The following is a 21,890-nucleotide window of genomic DNA, read 5'->3' as shown; positions in this document are numbered from 1 at the left end:
GATTAAAAATAAAAACTTTTAAATAAAATTACTCAAAAAATAATAATTAAAAAATATTTCATCAATATAGCATTGTATTCTAAATCATCAAATAGTATTATATTTGTTTAAATCTATTGTTGTGCATAATAACAGTTTAATGAATACTCATCAAATAGTGGATCTTTTTTTACCACTCCATACCAATAACCAATTTCGATTAATAAAACCAATATACTTAAAATATAACCAGCAACCAAAACAACAAATGCCCCATAAAGTTTTTTTAAGTCCATAAGTGCTTTAACTTCTTCAATTTGTTGTGGTTCTTCGAGTATTACTGTGTCCAACATAACATCATTTAACCATTTTTTCACTAACCCAGCTTCTATAACTCTTCTCAAGAATCTGTCAACTGCTGGTTTTAATGGAGAATTCTTTTGTAATCCTAATGATATTGGCATATTTATTATACATTTTGACATTATATGTAGTGTAAAATCTCCATTACTTGTACCATTCAGTGTACCTTAAACAATTCAATTGAAGAAATATTAACAATAAATTAAAATACAATTGTTTAATTTAGTATTAATACTATACATTATACTGTTAATGCACTAAATATGAATTTCAGACTTCAGTAATTACTAATTTGTGTAGGGACTAAACCACTAAACTTAACAAAAGTCAAGTCATCATGATATAATATTTTATTTTATATTACAATTTAACTTTTCATTATAAAGTAATTATTAATCATATTTTTTTTATTGATAATTGATATGTTTTTAATTTTGTAACAATATAATATATACTCTATTCAGGATAAGAATGTTAACTGAGCCCCGGTAATTACCTTAGGTAAGGTTAGCAAATACTATAAAATATATTATACTACTATACAAGCATTTTCTCATAGTTTATACCATTACCATAGAATAAAGATAGCTGCCGGTGGCTTAGTAATTGTGAACAAATTTACCAGTATAATCCTGAATAGTGTATTTGAAACATTTTCAGATTATTATTTAAAAATTTAAGAGTTTAATGAAACTTAATTCATTCAAAACTATAATAAGATAAAATATTTTTCAACCTATCATTTATCAAATTATTAATATTTTTAAATACCATTAATGAACTGGGAATTTTTTTCATATGTTTTGGTATTTTGCATCACTTTAACATATCTTAAAAAGTGTATATTATCATAGTATGCAAATTGTCCTTTAGATACCAAATCAATAGCTTTATCGACTTCATAAACTTCTTGAAACTTTTGACCAACTCTTTGTCCAGTTTTATCTAGTGATGTCATGAAAAATTCTTTTGATTGCTCTCCCCATCCTCCACAATTAATGTTACTATCAGCAAGAGCATCCAATGTATCAATTGTAATCCTGTTATATACATGCAATTGTAAATGTATTTATGTATAATAATCAGTGGCGCATTTAGGATTTTTTTAAGGGGGTGTTACCAATATATATATAAACTAAAATATAGTTAAAGTTATAAAAAAACAATCAAGACATTCATATACAATATACATGTATGGAAAAAAATAAATTATATTTTTATACTTAATTATGAAATAATGTATGTATAACATGTGCTAAAAGCATTTAATCTATTCTGTGCTAAAAGGTTTATCATAATATCTCCCAAAAACTCCCGTTGTATACGCCACTGATAATAATTAATGAGTATTATCAAAATAATTGTATTACCTTGTATCTGGATTAGCTAGGATTGCAGTCATACTAGCTTTGTAAGCAACTACAACTAATAAACAGTACATCCACCACCAACCTGTTAAAATTCTTATGGCCCATCCACTGGGTACTTTTGGCAATGATACAGCTACTAACATCCCATAAGTATATAAAATACTATTCCCTATGTCCTCAAACAAGTATAATCCAATTACATCTTTGTTTGTGAGTTGATTCGATTTTTTATTTTTTGTATGGTTGATGATACATTTTTGTTGTTTGATTATTTTTGGTTTTTCAAATTTATTTTTTATTATATCTATAATACTTTTTTTAATTGCTTTATTTTCTGTTAGTAGTTCAGGTTTCTTTTCTAATATTTTAGTCTTCCTAGTATCACATTGTATCATTTTAATTGAGTTTTCGCTATCTTCAATATGTTTGTGGGCTGTTGCAAGGGCATAAAACAAAAAACCTCCGATAAGAAGTGTAATAAGAACGCCAACCCACATATTTAATCTAAAAGGAATTATGTTTAAATATTAATTTATTAACATAATTTACTAAGTATTTTTACCTGAAAGGAAGAATTAATGTTTTCCAGGAGTTATCAGTTTTTGATTCAAATGTTAAGAATGTTAGACATTCTGTGTTGTAAGGAATGGATAGATCTAAAATATTTAGATGATACGGTGTGTAATGTAAATTACCCAGTGCCAAATCAGCACGAGCAGACCATACTTCTCCTAACAATCCTGATATAGTTCCATTAATTTGTTTTTTACCCCATTGTTCAGTACGCCAATTTATTGGTTCATAAATGATTGGAATAAAATTCATTGCACTTCCAAGTGATTTAAGAACCTAAAACAACAAAACTTAAAATATTATTTTAGAAATGATACATTTTTATTATTATAGGTACCTCAATTTCTAAACCCTTCTTATAGCCAGAATTTTCTTCATTTTCATTTATTAATGAATTTTTTATTGCAGATGGAATATAATTAAAAGTAACTACTTTAAGTAAATTTCCTTGTAGATCTGAAACTTTGTCTATGTATAAATCTGTTTTTTTTTGAAAATTTCTTTTATTCCATATGTCTAGTCTCAGAGTAACCAATGCCCCTTTGATTGGAGCAGGATATGGAACAGTGGATAACTCATACATTTCTTTAAGACGATATTTTCTAATAAAAACAACATTTATAATTTTTGTCCATATGGTATGATGTTGCTTTGTAAAAAGTCTACGATCGTGTAATAATATGAATTTTGTTCTAGAATCCAACATTCTATGCCTGAAAATTGTGTAATACTGGTACATGTTTCAACTAATTGTTGTATTTACATTTTATATAACTATTAACATATATACTTGGTTTAGGTATAATTTCAATAGAACTACAAATTTCCAATCTACCAAAATACATCATATAATATTTATAGTTTTAACAAAAACAAATAAAATAAATATGAACAAATGCTAAAAATATATATGTTTAGAAATAACAAAACAATCAGAAATCAAATGTTTTTTACAAAATGTATCATTTTTATGTCGGAATTTTTAGCCATTTTTATTAATTATTAATTTTATTTTATACTTATTTTTTCTTAAATTTTTGTTGTTTCAAGTAATTCAGTTGATACTTGATAAAACATATACATTTATAATCTACTGTATTTATGAAAATAAAAACTATTTTTTATATTTTATGAAAAAACTAAATTTCATGTTGAATAATAAATAATAAACTTAAAAAAAAAATAAGGGGAAAATGTCTGCATCAAAAATATATCGTGAGGAGGTATGTCCTACCAGACCGAAAACAGTCGGGGGGAAATGTTCATTTACCCAGTAGAATACCTACTTATAGTATTAATAGTATGGTAAGTTATAAATTATAAATTATAAATTACATTTTTAGATTATCATTAAATCATTTACTTATCACTAAATTTTAGTAATCTCATTGTTTGGTCAGCATTTAGGATAAATATTATATTCATGTTACATCCTTCTTTTCTAACATGATTTAAAATTTGCCACGTTTGAAAATTTGGAGACATTAGATCCTCCGAGTCATCAACTAGTGTCTATAAATTATTTTCAAAAACTAATAATTTAAATAAAATTGTAGTATAAATCATTTTGTTTCGTATTACTTTAAATAATGGTATTCCAGAAACTGCTCTATAAAATGATTTATCTAATATACCATCATGAAAATTGTCCAGTATTAAATTCAAGCAGGTAGCTGTATCTTTCCATTTATACGTTATATCAACAGCTAAATTTTCAAATTCAGAATTCCATTTTATCTCTTTATAAGAACTTTGAAACAATAAATTATAAATGTAAAATTGATTTAATATTTATCATAAAATAAAATAACTATAGACAATAATATATTTTAGACATACTTAAATTTATTTGTATTCGCTGAAGATGTAGCCGATATGTGTGGTTTGAAAATTATGAAGTATTTAATAAAAATATAAAATATATAAGTATTCATATTATTTTAATTTATAGTCAATATTATAGATACAGTTGAGGTTTGACTTTAAACAAAACTTTATATTTTACTTTTTTATAAAAAAAAGAATTAATTTGACGAACATCTGTAGTTTCTGTAGTCTGTACGATTTGAAAGTATTATAAATACTGTATTACTGTAAGCAAATTTTATTACAATCCAAACAAATAAGTAACTAAAAAATAATTGAATATAAAATTAGATTGAACTACCCAGTTACATTGAAACGATCGCGTGTGTAGGTAGTAGGTACCTACCTATTTTATATTGGAATTGTAAGTTTCATGAATACATTATTATTTTCAAAACTAATTGATTTAAAAACGTAGACTAGAATAAATGCATAACGAGGCCGTGGAGTCCGACTTATTATTCACTAGACGATTTGGATAACCTTATTTATTTGACATTTACTTAAACAAATAGATACCACTTAAATATTATGGTAAATTCAATAAATATGATTTTATGGGTAGGTATTTTTATTTTTTTTTTTTGTGATGATAACTATACATTGATCTTACAATTGTGTTTCATGTCTCGGGGGATTCGATACCGTGATTTTCTGTTTTTGTCTAACACATACGCGATGTAGGATTTTAGACGGGTTCTATGCCAAATATACCAATATTATCGTTGAACCTACCATATTTATTGAAATATTGAATGTACTATATTTAATCAATTTTTGTACTAAAAAAGTATAAATCGTGATAATTATTTTGAATCTTTTTAAATAATGATTAATAGATACCTACATATTTCCAAATATGATGTTGTTTTGCATTTATAAAAAAATATTTAAAATTACGGAGGTACATACAAATATAATATATAATATACATACATTAATAAGTAGGTAGGTAGGTACCTAATATCTAATTATAAAAGCACGCCATATTTCATTGCGGATGCTGCTTATAATAGTATTTTATAATTAATCATGAAACAAGGAGTTGGTATTATACAATTATGAGATGAATAAGTACATTTTTTTAGTCTTATAAGTAATTTTATTTGATATTAAAAAAGTAATACAACATATTATGTACATTTTTAAATAAAATAAAATTTGTATTTAAATAAATACCTAGCACCTACCTACTTTCAAATGTTAAATATTAATTTTTTTTCAAAATACTTCAATAATATCGACAGTACAATTTAATCATTAATAGTTAGGTAGTAATAACTACCTACTAATAACTACAGTGTTTGGTAGTAACGCAACGAAAGTAACGCGTTATTGTAACGGCGTTACTTTGCTAGTAACGCGTTACGTAATTTCATTAGAATTATTTCCAAGTAACGAAAATGTAATGGAAATTACTTTTGAAAAGTAATTTCTATAGAATAACGCGTTACAGTTTCGAATTATTAAGTACCTACACCTATTGCGAATTCAAAAAAACATGTTTGTCTATTATGCGGGTATTATATTATATTTATGAATCTAATATTTATATACATTTAATTTTACTCGCCACATTTTAGTTTTCGATGCTTTTGACATTTGACATGTCGAATTGCACCTAAATCACGAAACAGTTTATTAAATTTATTATTTAATATGATTCCTTTAAATAGTTTTTCTATGAATAGCTTGTGTGGAAGACTAAGTTTTACGACCCTATTAACTATTCAGGTTTTTATAAATAAAGAATTTGTTATTTGGCTGCAAAAGATAATTGACAAGAAATTAATTTTTTTTTTTTTTTGTAACGAGAAAGTAATGAGTTACTTTTCTATTTGAAAAGTAAAGTAATTTCGTTATAATTTTATTTTAGTAACGAGTAAAGTAACTTAATTACATTTATCTCTTAGTAACGAGTAAAGTAACTTAATTACTTTTCAAAAGTAACTGAATAACTAATAATAATAATTAGAATATTATATAATAATCATTATTTTATTGGAACACTCGTCAGTTTAACTGGTCCAGACGGCCCTAGTCATAGTTGATTACGTTACAAAGCTAAACCCCTCTCGGGGAACTAATACTTTTAACTCTTCGATTCGATACTTCCCTGGAGTCAAATTCATTAAAAACGTTTGAATTAAAATTAAAATAAGCAATCCTGTTGATAGACTCATACCTAGTGTTCCGTGACTGAAGTCGTCCCTTGTACATTGTACAATAGGTATACCTATTTCACAAAACAGTATATAGTGACAAGTAACTGGAATGCTTAGGTACACATATATTTTTAAGACATCCAAATTCAAAACTACTAAAATTTATAAATGGATATAACTATCTGCAGTAATACTATTCCATCAAATTCTTAATTGATTTAGAATATGTCTTTTGGAGTATCATGATTTTTTAAGTTCTTTAAGTAGATGTAGTTTAATTTCAGTTCTTAAATTATCAGAATCAACTTCGAAATCATAGAATAGTGGCGTACCCTATAGAACTATAGAAGGCATAGCCAAGAAGGATTTTATTTGCTTACCCCCCACCCATTGACATTTATCCTTTTTTATGAACAGTATTATTTTTATCGCGTTGAAAAGGTACAAAATTGGTGGGTAATAAATTGATCGTCACATAAGAACTTCTGAATTATTTTTAGGTATTACTGTACTATTTATTAGTTATTACTTATTATTAAAGACCGGATTTATATTCTCTTAAAATACCTTAAATATGATGCTAATATTCTCGAAAAAACCTTAAAATATTCTCATTATATTCTCTTAAAAATTTAAAAAATATGCTAAAATATGTAAAATATACAAAAAAAAGCAAAAATATGCAAAAATAATCAATAAACATCATTATATTTACTTTAATATGCATTTAAAATTTTTTTTTTTTCAATTTTATATTAATAATGAGTTAGTTATTAGGTATTTAAAGTTTCGTATTCTAATGGAATATTATTGCACTTTAGTAAGAATTGGAAATAATAAAATAAAAAATTGTAAATGTTCAAAAAAATTTTTTCTGGGTACCATATTATTAAAATTAAAAATAAATACAAATTTTTTCTCACAATTTACGAAATATTCCAAAATATGCTAAATGAGTTAAATATTCTCTAACCCATAAAATATTCTCAAATATGCAAAAAAAACTTTTTTCTATGCATTCAGAATTGAACAAATCATCTACATTTTTTACTCTCATAAGACTGCATAGACTCAGTAACGATATGTAAAAACATATAAATCCGGTCTTTAGTTATTATATTATAGTATTATTACTATTACACAATATACAAAGGTGGACAAGTTAATGAAAATAATAAAATGTGGCAAGTTAAGTTAATTCAATTTAATTGCCTTCAGTTAAATTAAAAGTTAACAATAAAAAATTATCTAGATAAGATTAAAGTTGAAATAGAAAATAAATTTAACTTAATTCAGTAAAAAAAAATTTCAAATTACAATATCATAAACTGCCCTAGTATTTTGATTTACACAAAACTTAAAAATTAAGTTAAAACAATAAAAAAATTAACTGAATAAGTTAAATAGTTAATAAGTTAAAAACTAAAATATTTAATTGGTTACCTAAGCTAAAAGTTAAAAATAATAACTTTTTAACTTAACTTTAACTTTTTAACAAGTTAATGCCCACCTTTGTCTATGAATTTGTATCGGTACAAATTATACATTACACAAATATTAATCATTTAAAATATACCTAGTTTACTTTATTTATCTTATAAATATAATAGTTAATAATATTTAATAACTAATAAGTAAGTAAATAACCAATTAATCTTTCCTTCTACTTAAAAACTACTTCAAATAATAGATGCACTATTGCACTGTTTGTGAGTTCAGCGACCGCAGTGATTTTCATTATCAAGCTTAAAAAATAAAAAGGGAGAAGTAGGTAACTGTGGAGGCTTGTGGGGACGTGGCTACGTGGGGTCCATAAAAGGCGGATCACAAATATTTCCCAGTGCACTTCTGACTTCTCTGTTATCAAAACTTTCCACCTCTAATATGTTGGTTTTAAATTTAACTCAAGTCTTGTATTATCCACAAAAAACTTTTAATACACACTTATGCTGTAGGTATGATACTACAAGTAATTAATAAAAACGAAGACAATAAGGCCGATGAATCCAGTAAGTAGATTGTAATAAAAATAGAATCCGGGCACAATTCGTTTGTGCTTGACAAAGCCATAATATTTCCTGTCTGCAAGTGGGGGAAACATACTAACTGAAGTAGAACTATGGAAATAATATATAAAAATAAGTTGACCACAACAATCGTTTAAGAGCGTCTGAAGTTAAAATTTTGACAAAATTCATCAACATCACGAAAGTTGGCAAAATATTTCGAGGTACAAATTCATAAAATATTTTTTATTTCTATCGAAGATTTGAAATTTAGCACTTATATATTTAACGAAAAAAAAGTTTAACTGAAAATCTAATTAATTTTTACGAGCGTTTGAAGTTAATTAACAAATTCGCATATAACGATTTTCTAATATTGTTATTGTTATTCAAAAACTGTTTCTTATTTAAACTATTGAAACTTATATTGGTAATTATTATGTCTAAAAGTGTATAGTCAAAAACTTAAGGCAAGAGAACATTTTTTAAAGTTGTTTTATTCTATCGAATAATAGTAATAATAATAATAATTAATAGCTAATAGAGATTTATAGATTTATTTACCCAATTGATATAAGTGATACATTATAAATTAACCGATAATATAATATAATAATACCATTCATACCTAATTTATATTTTAACATATAGTAATCTGCATTTCACTTAGGTAATTCGTAAACCTTGGTTGATAAGTCATATTCATTATCGGTATTTTCCGCAGTGTATAATAATTAATCAATAATCATTTCTAATCATATTCATATAAAACCGAATACGTTTAAAAGAAAAAAAAATATTTTTCAAAATTTCATTGAAATATTTCATGAAGCGTGAAATTTCGAATTCAGAACCTTAGCTTCCTAAAGGGGGTCCCACCACCACTGTTGAAGGACGGCAATACAAGACGTACCTACAAGAAAAAAAAATGCAATGTAAATTTGCCATTTAGTCAATCTAGCTGTATGGATTTTGATAAATAAAAGATAATTGGTATTTAGACATTTACATAATGGGCACATTACTCCATTTTATGGTCAGATTAATAAAATTTAAATATTTTCATCAGTGCGTTTTAATTTTTTTTCCTTTTAAACGAATGAAACAAAAATATTATTCAGAAGATGGGTAGGAACATATTATGATATAAAAGTGTTGATGAAACGTCCAAAATTAACAACATAGGTACAAGTCGGATTTGATAAAAATTAAACGCCGAGTACTATAGTTGAAAGTTGCAGTTTGTAAGGTTAACTACAGAATAGTGAACACTGAAACGCCGGCAGCCGCGTGATGCAATGAACATCATTTGTTGGGTCAAAAAGCGTGAAACTTTAATACAAGGCTCCTGTTATATTGTTCATTAGCAGTTGAAAATATTAAAAATACATTGGCACAATTTTTTTTATAAGAATTTATAAAGTTCGAAATTTTACAAAATTTATCAAATTTAAAATTTAAAAATGTTTAAAATGTTCAACTTTAATAGCTACTATTGAAAATTTAAAACAAGGTTCCACGTAAGTAGTTAATTTTGTAACCATAATATCTAAAAATATACATAAACATAGGTAGTTATTTTAAGTTCAAGACAAAATAACCAAGAATAATGATTTAAGTTATTTTTTTGTAATTCTATAATTAGTATTTAGTTATGACAATATAATAAATAATAAGTAATAACAATATAAATGTGATATAAAATATCCTATACTGACAAACTGTCTTCACTCAGAATCATTTTTTGAATACAATGATATTATATCATTGAATTCAAATTCAATATCATCCATTTAAGTGATCCACTTTTAACCTACTGTATAGCAGAGTGACATCCACCTACCCACTTTTTTTTTATTTTGCTTATAAGTTAAATCATTTTAGGATTTTGGGCACCCCATGTTAATTGGAAAATCCAGCGCCCGAAGGGTCCTGTGAACATTTCTAGACTGGGGCCCTTACCTGCTAATAAAAATTAAAAACAGCCATACCTTATTATAACTATAAATAAATATTGTTTTTTCACATGTCATAGTTAATAATTATTAGTTATAATATATAGGTACCTTATTTTACATAGGTTTTTCGCATAGGTAGGTACTCGTAATTCGAATCCTCTAAACTGAAAAGAATAAAAACATTATTATTTACTGTTATTATAATATTATATTAAAACAAATAAATAATATAATAGCATATGTATATTACAGATTATTGTAGGTCCCAAAACCGGGGGGGGGGGGGGGCTGTGAATTGCACACCCAACACTCACAATAATTGCGTCAATTTGTTACAAATGATAACGGACAGACAACACTCACGTTAAATGTGACATGTGCTATTACGGAATTGGGTCTGATACTCATTACTATATAGTGATACTCTGATCTTAGATACCTAGTTACAGTCTACAGATCAGTCGATCAGATATTCAGATACAAGTTGTTTAGTAGTTGTATAATATTATAATTTGGATGTCAGCGCACTATTTGTTTTCTCTCTCTGGCACACGCACAACACAGACAAAACGCATAAACACAGAATCATTTTTTCTATGTTTTTAAGTAATCTTAGAGTAAAATCACCGTTTACAAAAAAGATAGAGAATAATATTTTTTAGGGGATTACATATCGATATTATATTTTATTGTTCTTTGATCTTGTATTTGATTTTAAAAATAAACAAAAAAATGTTGTAAATTTAAATTATGTTTTAACTGTTTTGAGACAATATATAGACAAATCGATAATATGTCATCCCCTCAAAAATATTATTCTCTATCTTTGTTGTAATGGGTGATTTTACTCTAAGATTACTTAAAAACATAGAAAAAATTATTCTGCGTAAATGCGTTTTATCTATGCTGCGCGTGGGCCAAAGAGAGAAAACAAATAGTGTTGCACGACATCTTCTTAAAATAATGGTTTGGTGAACGTTGCGCGCGGTGGCTGTGACTCGCGCCCGTTAATTGGCCACACTGTACGGTGGACGGCGTTCGCCCAGTACGTACCAACCTCACGGGCGACGACGGCGGCGCTTTTCCCGTCATTCGGGGCTCGGGCTGCTGCAGCTCCGTCGCGCTGTTATTGCCGTCGCGTTCACTGTCTACGGCCGTCGACGACAGACGTGTGCGCGAGCGAGACAGATAGTGCGTTATTTTCTTTTCCATCCTTTATTATTATTATTACTATTTTTTTTCTCTAATACTACTACGTGCCCGACCGAAAACCAACGACGGCGACAAGTGAGTGTGTGCGCGCGCGTTCTCTCCCCAGTCCCCGTATCCGACCGACCACCACTGACGTCTCTCGCAGTCTCTCGCCCGTGTGTGTGTACGTGTTTGTATATGCGTGTGTTTGAGTGTGCGTGTGTTTTGTTAAATCAATTGCCCTGTTCGCGTTATCGCTCCGCTGCCGTCGCCGTAGATCTCCTCGTCTTTGCTCGTTCCCGCAGCCGTTTGACGCCATCGCCGTCACCGACAGTTCATCACAGCTATATAATATTCGATCGCAGAGCACCGGTCCGGCGGTGATGTCGTACGCTAGAGGCACGGAAGATACGACGTCGACTGGGCAGACGTCGCCGCCGCCGCTAACCCGTCCGCGCGTCTGATCGCCAACGATAATAGTATTATTCTCTCACGCGCAATCGTGTACTGCCACCGCACGGCCAATGATCTACGCTCGCGTCTCGTGATTTATATATAGGTATATAATACAATAATACTTGGGTTTTCTGTGCGTGTTTTTATTTTTTCCCCAACAAATTATTAATTTTCGATCATTTTCGAACGATGTGACGAGTAGAGGGTTCCACCGATATTTGTTTTCCGTTCGCGATGACCGACCGACCGGCGTTCGACGGGTCCAAGTTTGTTGTGTGTCGGACGACTGACGTGTCGTGATAACATGGAAACGGATATTAAGCAGCAGCGTATCAAACGCAGTAAGCGCCGTGAACGGGCTCAGCGTATGCACGCTAAGAAACATGAGCTGGACAGTGGCGAAGAGGACGAACTGTCCACTAAAGAGAAGGCGCAGAGGCCCCCGCCGCCAAACCGCAGGAAAAAGAAGGAAACCACACTGTTTGACGAGGACGTTGTCGACGGATTTGCTATTCTTTCTTTCAAGTCGTACGAAGATCTTGAAGTGAGTGATCACAACTCATATTACATACGTATAGAGCACCTTATTATGTACTTGTTACTTGCGTAGGCAGTTGTTTTACTAAGTGTACGACATATACCACCTATGTGATACGTTATCTGTTGACTCTTACTGATGGTTTCAAAAAATGTATATTCTGCTTGGTTTGTTTGAGACTGAATTTTTTATTCAACTTTTAAATATCAAAATTCTCTACAAATATCCAATATCTGTAATACAAATTTATATCTTTATAAGTGTTAGTTGTGTACATTACTGCAAATGCTAATCAAATGATTTTTAAATGTGATAAGACTGCCTACAGAAAAATTATTAATTTGTCATGATTAAATGACAATATTTTGAAATTACCTTCTATTGAGTCATATTCTAATTAGATTTTTAATATATATATACATATATAGTATTTGTATATTATAAAATCAATATTAGTTTACGTAATAAATCCATTTCTCAGATAATCTTTTTGACATTTTGTTAAATTTAATTTATATCCATTTTTATCTTGGTTCCTTCCTAATAATGGGTTAAGAAACTGAGGCACAGTGTTTTGACCTTGTAGACTGTGAAACAGCACAGCAGCATTGATTCATGCCTAGTTGCTGTAGCAAAACCATACATTAACCCCAATTTATGCCATGTCCAGATGCTGCAGGTGATCTATACCCTAACATGTTTGTTATTCAGTACCTACCTATACATTATTATCAATTTACCTACTCTACTATAATATATAGCCTTGATTCAAATATAGGTTAGGTTACTCACTGTCTTAATCTTAAATTGGGTATTGATTAATTATTGACAGAAATGTGTTAGGTATATATCGCAGCTATACATTGTATACGAGATTGTATATTAGTAGGTATGTGATTAATTAATTTGTATTGTATTTAATATTTATGTGATAAGATATCACATAGGTATATAACAATAACAATATAATATCTAGATAAATACTTAGGTACCTACATACCAAATATTAATAATAGATATTCTAAAATTCACACCTACCTATGTATCTAAAACTGAATAAAATCTGTTATCTTTTTTTATCATATAATTATTGTTTTAAAAATGCTAAATTTGTCCGTTATACCCTGTCATATAGGTACCTATTTACTTTTGATGAGTTAGAGTAATGAATGATATTTTAGGTCCTATTAACAATCTACTACTGGGTTAGGTTAATGATAAAACATTTATTGAAAATTTCTTTAACTAACTGCCAACTGGTATGCTATTTAATTTTTAATGTAAGAAACTTTACTATATCTTATTTGTTAGGTAACATTGTCGTAAGATTTACCAATAATTGAGATTATCAATTTAGATACTATTGAACATAGGTAGTAATTTTACAAATATCACATAAAAAAAAAACATTTGACGAGTTTTATGTAGGGTACTTGTCTGTTTTTGAAAATTTCTAGACTTCTTCAAATTTTTTTGAAAGCAGATTTTATTTTTGAATGTTATAACTGATATTATATATATTAATGTTTAAAATGATAGATAAACTATTACTTAATAGGTACCTAGTTAATACTAATGTATTGACTAGGTATTTATTGTTACTTTTTATTATATAATATGCATTGTTTTATTTCTATTATTAAGTCCATTAAGTTATAAAAGACCAAACTGTACAAATTATAATATTATCCATAGATGTAGATATAGCAATTAACTTATACTCGGTCCAGGCAGAGAACACACCGATTTTGCGTATTCCCATCCAACACCCTGCTATAGAGCAGGTTCCACTATAATAGAGTGTCAAGTGAGAATGCGCAGATAAACCAATTTTCTTAGGGCCGCTGCATGTTCTCGCACTGGATAGAGTATAAAAACATATTCATTTAGATTTTAGATGATTAAAAATATATATATATATATATATATTTATATATTTAGTATCTAATGGATTTAAATTGGATTTATTGTAGCCTATCCTAAATACCTCGTGTCCTCGAAACAGGGTACACTGTATACAATTAAATTACCCATATTACTCAATAGTCAATACCCTTTACCTACATATTTTTGAATTCTCTCGCCGGACATGTCTATTGATTGGATCATGAATCTCCAGCAGACAGAATTCTAAAATATGTTTAGGGTACTGAGTATGTAGGTAACTGAGTTATAGAGGTACCCAGTTTTTGCAGACATACGGTATTATAATAGGTACATAATATATTATATCCATTTATAATAGGTACCTTTTAGTTATATTAATACTACATTTATAGAAAAACAATATGATGTTGATATTTTTTAAAATAAATTTTTATTAAATTTAAAATATTTATTTCAATAGACATCAGACAGTAGGTAGGTACTTATTTAAAGTTTATAGGAACCTATGTATTTGTAGAATTAGATTAAAATATGTAGATGATAGCTAAATTAATTACCTCGTTAATTACCAATAGGTACCTACTTTTTTAATTTTGTTTAAGAACGTTGATAGTATTTACTCTTTTAGTAAGCTGCCTAGTTTGTATTTATTACCTATCATAAATTGAACAATTATTTATTTAAAAATTGTAGAATATATCTACCTCGATATCTACTGTCAATGATTTAAATATGTTTAATACTGTTTTGATTTTAATGAATCTGAATTTGTATTCAAGTAGGTATCTATTCAATATTTTATTTACCTGTAGTATCTAACCTAAATAAAATGTGGTATAAATTATTCATAGTACTAATAATAATTATATACTAAATAGTTGTTAAATTTAAATTTGGTAGCTTCATTACCTACAAGTCTTATAATTTGCACATAGTTTATCCATATTAATTTAATTACTTGGTTTAGGTATAGTCGTATAGATAACTATTTTAAATTTCTCATAAAGACAAGACATAAAAGGTATACCTACCATTATTTATATATAATTAATTTTTTTGAATTCCTATTTAATAAAATATATAGATTAGATTTAATAGGTGCCTATGTAAGTTACTATATATTAAATCTCCATATAGAGTTATATGTTTAAAATAATGAGATGTGTAGGTACAATAATTCAAATTATATAAATGTTGGTTCATTTAAGAGTATACATAATATCAGAATTAATATTGGTATTACTTTTTAACTAAGTAGATAGAATTAAAAAAGAAATATATTATACATTTGTATATTGTTGGTTACATTTATACTGAAATTATGTTAGATTAGTAGGTACAAATGATATCTACCTTGAGTCCTTGATAATCATGATAGTATAAACTATTACTCAAATTAAATGATAAAAAATTAAAAATATAGTTAGTATTTGATTGATAATAATGTTGGAACTAGCTATATATTTAACAATATTTATTATTGATCTTAAACATAGATCATGTTATACCTAGCCTTATAGTGGGTACCTAGTATTTAATTTAAGTTAATTTTGTCTATCTTGATAACTCAATTATCTGGTTAATACTCGGGTTAATATTAAGAATACATTATTATGAAATTATTTTAAACTTTTCTAGGACAATGTAAGATTATTTAAATTATATTATTACAATATTGCCAAAATCATGGTGTTTGGTTTTTGATAATACTATCAAATACCCAGGTGGCCTAGCACAATATACAAAATAATAAACGTTATTTATTTTGTGAATTTTTCATTAAATTTCTTTGGCCAACTTATGGATGGAACTTTGATAGAATTGATACTGTATCATAAGGAAGAATTTTTTTCAGTTAAAAGTTAGTTTATTTATTTTTTTGTGTTCAATATTAATCTATTTTTAAAATTTCTTAATGACTAGTCACTAGTGATATATAAGTATGATAGTTGGTCATGGAATAATTGATTTATTAATTTCATTAAGCTTAGTAGAGGCTTAAACCAATTGTTTTGCAAAGTGTCTATTAATTTTTCGATATGATAAGAAATATTGATTGAGTGTTTGTTTTGTCATTTATTAGTATTCAAATAATTTCATTATTGTTTTTTTACCATAATTTAGGATTAAAATAAAAATTTGTTTCTGAGATTTCAAAATAGAAATGTTAGTCCATTTAACATGTACAGTTAATTTTCCATGATCATTTTTATTTATGTTGTTGAACGCTTTAATATATTATACGAGTTGATAGATAATATTGATTATTATTTTATAATAATTATATTAGCTGTACTAAAGTCTCATAAATATTTAATGCTATATTTAATTAGAGTCTACATAAAGATAATTATTTGAAATTTCAGTTGCATTTTTATTTGCACTTTAAAATATAAACACTCATTATCTATGCCATTTTCAAAAAAATTCTTTTAATTTCTGAGTGGAACTTGAAGTGGTGAGTACTTACGGAGGTATTTGTTGTACAAGATGTGGTCATCTTTTTGCTTGTTTTTCTTAGAAAATACCTTCTGTGATAGTAAAGTGGTCTAAATTATTCTTAAGTCCTATCTTCCATCAATAGATTATTATTTTAACACGTCAAATTATATCTTGTACTAAGTAAGTCTTATGTAAAAATATACTTTCCAGTATTTATAAATTTTATAAAGAAAATTATTAAAAAATAATTGTGAGCAATGACACAAACTTAAAACTAAACATTATAAATGGCCTTAGAAATATAATAATTGTGGATTAAAATGTTAAGTAATAATAGGTAAACCACTATCTTGGGCAAAAGATTGGAAAAAGTTAGACAAGTGCCTAATTTGATATAGTAAATATTAGACATTATCAAAATTCTATAAATACCTAACATTTATTTAAAAATGTGTGTTTACTAGAACTTTGATATATAGTTGAAAGTTGTTTTAACATCTAATTGTATGTAAGCCTATTCTAATACTGTAAAATTCTGGATGTTCAGTTTGAAATATCGATTAAATATCATACAAATCTAAGAAATACAACTTTTATAAATCATGGATAAGATTTTTTATTTTTATACTTAATTTAAAAAATAATAAAATACTAAACATTTTTAAATGGATTCAAATATTTAACACCTATCAGTTAAAATATAATATTATGAACTGAAAGTAGAAATAAAAATAAATAAGTTTATAGTACACAGTCAATAGAAACGAGATTTAGTAATTTTATAACAAGTTAGTTCAGCTATTTCAAATTTTCAAACGAATATTACCTTTTAAAAATATTTTATATTTAAATAATTGTAGTTACCTATATATTATATTCTGAATTATAACTCCTATAAGTTGTTGTAAATATCTACCTACCTATATTTTCTAAAAATAAATTAATAATAGGTCTTCAATTAATATGTAGTTAAAAATATATTGTCATTTTATGGTTTTGAAATTTATTCTTTTATATGTTGTGGATATACATTTTTTTATTAAAATGTACCTATATCTTATTATTTATAAGATTTTAAACAAACTAGTTACAGTCTACAGTTGACTATTGGCCTCACTGTAATTAAAAGATTCTTGATATTTTGAAAAACAATATTCTTTAAATGTGCCATAAACGCACAATTCTCAAAGTTGAAAATGTTTTAACTTAAATATTGCACATTTTTTATATCCAAAATCTTTATGTTAAATTGTTTATAAATGTAGGTTATAATTGCTAGTAACCAAGTTAGTTAAGTTTTAAGAATGAGTAATGACCGTATTTTAACCTTATCTTAGTATCTTAATACAATTTTAAAACCATAATAAAAAATGTTAAGCCCAAAGTAGTATTTATAAGTGGTATTATTAGAAATATTTGTTAATTATCACTATTAAGTAATTCACATCTTTGAACATTGTTAGACAAGCTATTTCATTTGATTATTTTGGCTCAAAAAAAAGATAAATAAAATCAAAATGCCCACTGACGGAAGTTTTAATTTTAATATTTTGAAAACAGATCATAACATTGTTTTCAAAAAAATAAAAACGGTACCTAGGTCATGAAATAAGGTCCATTTTGTTTAATGTGAAAACTTCGATTCATCTATATGGTATGATTATTGATTATAAATTATAATTTATAGTTTATGGGAATTACCTAATTAAGTATTTTCTATTTTAAAATAGTGTATAGATGCTTATGTTCCAATGTACATTTGTAGCTATTATAAGTTTGTTTATTTTATTTGATAACTATACTTACATAATATTATTTATTTTTCACATTAAATAAATAATAAAAGTGTATCAGGATTATGTATATTATTTTGATGTTCTAAATAATCTAAACATTTAAAGTAAATAATATTTTAAGATCTACAGATATTTAATTTGTAAAAAAAAAAAAACGATTTTGAATCCCTATTGTCTTTGTGAAGTTTTCTTTGGGATGTGGTGATATGAATTCAATATAAATGTATTTTAACATAAATATTAATTTCAGATAATGCAAGGCCTTTCATTTTTTAATTTTGTGATACTTTTATACGATACTCTATTTTGTCAAATGTTGACTAATTCGGAACTCGATCAGTTTGTTTAATGTTTTTAACTGAAAGGGCAAAGGCGTAAAGCTCGTTTGACCATTAATAATAATAATAATAATAATATTAGTTTATACTTCATACTAATAACTAACAATAAATAGCGGGGTACGACAGTGTCACTAGCATCGAAGAAACCCGATATCATTATGATTCGTTCCCAGCCATTTTTATCCCCCCTACTAAGTTAAGTTTTCCTTCCAAATTATTGTTATGATACTTACGAGATATCGATTATTTCGATTTCTAATCGCGCAACCCAACTGAGAAAATCGTCCATTATAAATTGTAATAAAATAAATAGATGTTATGTTGTTGACACGGGTTATTAACCCTGTCAACGGCCCGAACGTCTCAGATAATGTTACAGTTACATTATATTTGATTTGGATTTGTATCACCCCATATTTTCGGCAATTACAAGCATCACTTAAGTTGATATAATATGGGGAGGTATGACATAATATTATTATTATATTATAACAGCGGTAATAATAATGTGTAACTTGTATTCATTTATTTTTCAATAAATTTGTTCCTGTAGTACATACGTCGTAAAACCGCAATCGGAGTTACAGCCTACAGGAGACCCGTCGCATATAATATACAATTTAATTATCTTTGAGACTGACGCATATTAATCGCATTAAACAGCCGACAAATAAGATTGAACACACAACTACACACACCTGACGATGAAATAATAAAATATATAATATTATATTAAAGAAAAAGAGTAAGTTGCAGTGTACGACTGTCGTAGTGTCGTTTGTATTATTAAACGGCCCGTGGACGAAGAGGGTGATGATGAGGTGTGGGTGGGAGGAGATGATAATTTGTCCATGTCATGTTCATCCGTGCGCGTCGCGGCGGCGGCGTGCCGCTCGTCGTTTTATGAACCCGAGCCGGTTGTTCCGACGCTAACCCCACCCACCACATCGTCGTTCCTTCCATCACAAACCTTATCGAACAAAAGCGATGACCGACGGTACGGCAGCGGTAGTTCGGCCGTGGTCGGCTACCACCCGATCGATACGTGCTGCCGTCCGTTGAATCCGCCACTCGGTTGGCGGCGAGGAAAAGTCGGCAGCATCTTTACCGCGTTGCTCGGGCGGCGTATGGTGCACAAACTATACGGTTGTAGCGCCACGTGATAGTCTAGACACGCGTTTGTGGTGTTGGCGACGACGACGGTGTTTCTTCTTTGTTCCCGGCGGAGGCGGTTTATTTTTGCGATTCGCGCAGTGGTGGTGTTATAACGATAATATTTAATTCATGCTCATGGAGTCTCAAGATATCAAACATTTTTCTGGGTTTTTTAAGTCGTAAAGTTTCATAATTAGAAAGATCTAGGAGATTTTGTGGTTACTGGCTAAGTTAAGTTCTTCGCCGTCGCATTAACGTGTCGGCTACGCTTATTGTTATACTAATGTGGTGCATTTGTGCCTATTAACGTTGTTTAATGTTTTGTTGTGTATAAGACAAACATTTCTGGGTAAAAACGAATATTAAAAGTCGAAATATCATATACTTAAAATATGAGAAACACAAAACGTATGTTTACTCGATATTATTTTTACCTGTATCTTTGGTTTAAATTATATTTAGCAAATTTACCAACTAGAATCTTTTATTTTTCCACATAACTGTTGGGCTAGGTTCTAACATGCTATGTTTTATAACGACTTGTTTTATGTGCGTAACCGAGACGTTAAACATCATTGATACAAGACAGGTTTTTTTTAGAAAGAAGAATCTTAATGTAAATGTTAAACAGTTTTTTTTTTTGCTGGCTTGAATATAGATATATACGCGTAAAATTATTCCGTTCGTTTATTCATTGCATATTAACTGGCGTGTTAGTTGAGTTTAAGTCATAATTAAACCGAACTCGACTAAATCCATACTCTTGTTGGGCTGCATTCTTGTCGACCTTCCACCGATGCAATCAAACTATTTTAAACGTGGAAACCTTGTTATCCGTCAATAATAACTATTAATAATAGTAGGTATTGCAAAAACTGCAATTTACTCCAACTCTAGTTGTTGATTATAACTTATAAGCTTTGTATAAAATCGAGTATAAAATATAATTTAATATTTATATTTCATAAAATCCATCAGCTATGGTTTTATACATTTCAGATACCTGATATATGACATTTATTGTATCATGTTTATAATAAATAGTTAAATATTACAATTTGTTTTGTAAAGCTGTTTTTCAGTTTATTATTTATTATTTTAGAATAGTATTGTATGATAATAATTTACTGTTAGATATTTTAGCACGTTAATGTAAATTTATGTTTTGAATATTGTATTCAATAAAGTAATTATTTAACCAATTACACGCTATTATTAGCCAATATATTATCATAGATCAATTAGTAGGTACCTCATTGTATAACGTCTGATACAAATAGGTTTCAATTAATTAGTTTTTTTATATATTGACATACCCACGGTGTATTTTAATTCATATTATTATATTATCCTAATTTATTTAAAATCATTAAAAAAAATTTAAGAATTCGTATTTTTCGCTTAAAAGTATTATGATTGTTATACCTAATATTATATAATATGGAAATTACTTTTAAAATATTTTGAGATATTTTGTTTTGTATATTTATGTAAGGCAATACGTGGTAAATTAAACTGCTGAAACCACTTGTATTTGTTTTTTTTTTTTAATTTTGAGTATAAATTACAGTTTTATTAAGGAAATAACAAGAGAGAAATGTGATTAAGTATTCGTTAGGTATGGTATTTCAAAAATGTATGCGACCCCAAGCACTTGTAAAATATGTTTATAATAGTTCAGTGGTGACTGGGTGTGAACAAATATGCTACCCTCATTAAAATGCTCTTGGGACCTTATCCTCATAATGCATAAGCTTTGAAGTGGGATATAAATTAAGTATGTATAACATAAATAAAACACTTG

General features: G+C 27.7%; 2 protein-coding genes across 3 annotated transcripts in view; one reads left to right on the top strand and one right to left on the bottom strand.

The window, feature by feature from the left end:
- Positions 1 to 83: 83 nt before the first annotated feature.
- Positions 84 to 4,009, bottom strand: LOC132941737 (uncharacterized). The gene is made up of 7 exons (XM_061009886.1): positions 3,867 to 4,009; positions 3,649 to 3,797; positions 2,623 to 2,998; positions 2,275 to 2,561; positions 1,713 to 2,216; positions 1,114 to 1,382; positions 84 to 508 (listed from the first exon to the last, which is right to left on the bottom strand). Exons 2-7 carry the CDS (start codon positions 3,768 to 3,770, stop codon positions 114 to 116), a joined length of 1,953 nt encoding a protein of 650 aa, XP_060865869.1. The 5' UTR covers positions 3,771 to 3,797; positions 3,867 to 4,009; the 3' UTR covers positions 84 to 113.
- A 7,383-nt stretch (positions 4,010 to 11,392) lies between these two features.
- LOC132940457 (autism susceptibility gene 2 protein-like) overlaps positions 11,393 to 21,890 on the top strand; it is a 35,118-nt gene continuing 24,620 nt past the window's right edge. The window contains exon 1 of one of the 2 annotated variants that reach the window (XM_061008080.1): positions 11,393 to 12,471. In XM_061008080.1, coding sequence (XP_060864063.1) covers positions 12,232 to 12,471 — 240 coding nt within the window. In that variant the 5' untranslated portion in view covers positions 11,393 to 12,231. The remainder of the gene's footprint in view (positions 12,472 to 21,890) is intronic. The other variant, XM_061008079.1, reaches the window with a different exon arrangement.

Source organism: Metopolophium dirhodum, chromosome 3 (genome assembly GCF_019925205.1).
Source record: "Metopolophium dirhodum isolate CAU chromosome 3, ASM1992520v1, whole genome shotgun sequence".
NCBI classification, from domain to species: Eukaryota; Metazoa; Arthropoda; class Insecta; order Hemiptera; family Aphididae; genus Metopolophium; species Metopolophium dirhodum.
This window is presented reverse-complemented; position numbering and strand designations above follow the sequence as displayed.

What these genes read in the sequence shown, in the direction of transcription:
- LOC132941737 (XM_061009886.1), bottom strand. Translation starts at nt 3,770, where the DNA reads ATGTCTCCAAATTTTCAAACGTGGCAAATTTTAAATCATGTTAGAAAA. An exon ending in CTAGCTAATCCAGATACAAG is followed by an intron (nt 1,383 to 1,712) that starts GTAATACAATTA and finishes TGTATATAACAG; the next exon opens with GATTACAATTGATACATTGG. An exon ending in AAATTCCCAGTTCATTAATG is followed by an intron (nt 509 to 1,113) that starts GTATTTAAAAAT and finishes GAATTGTTTAAG; the next exon opens with GTACACTGAATGGTACAAGT.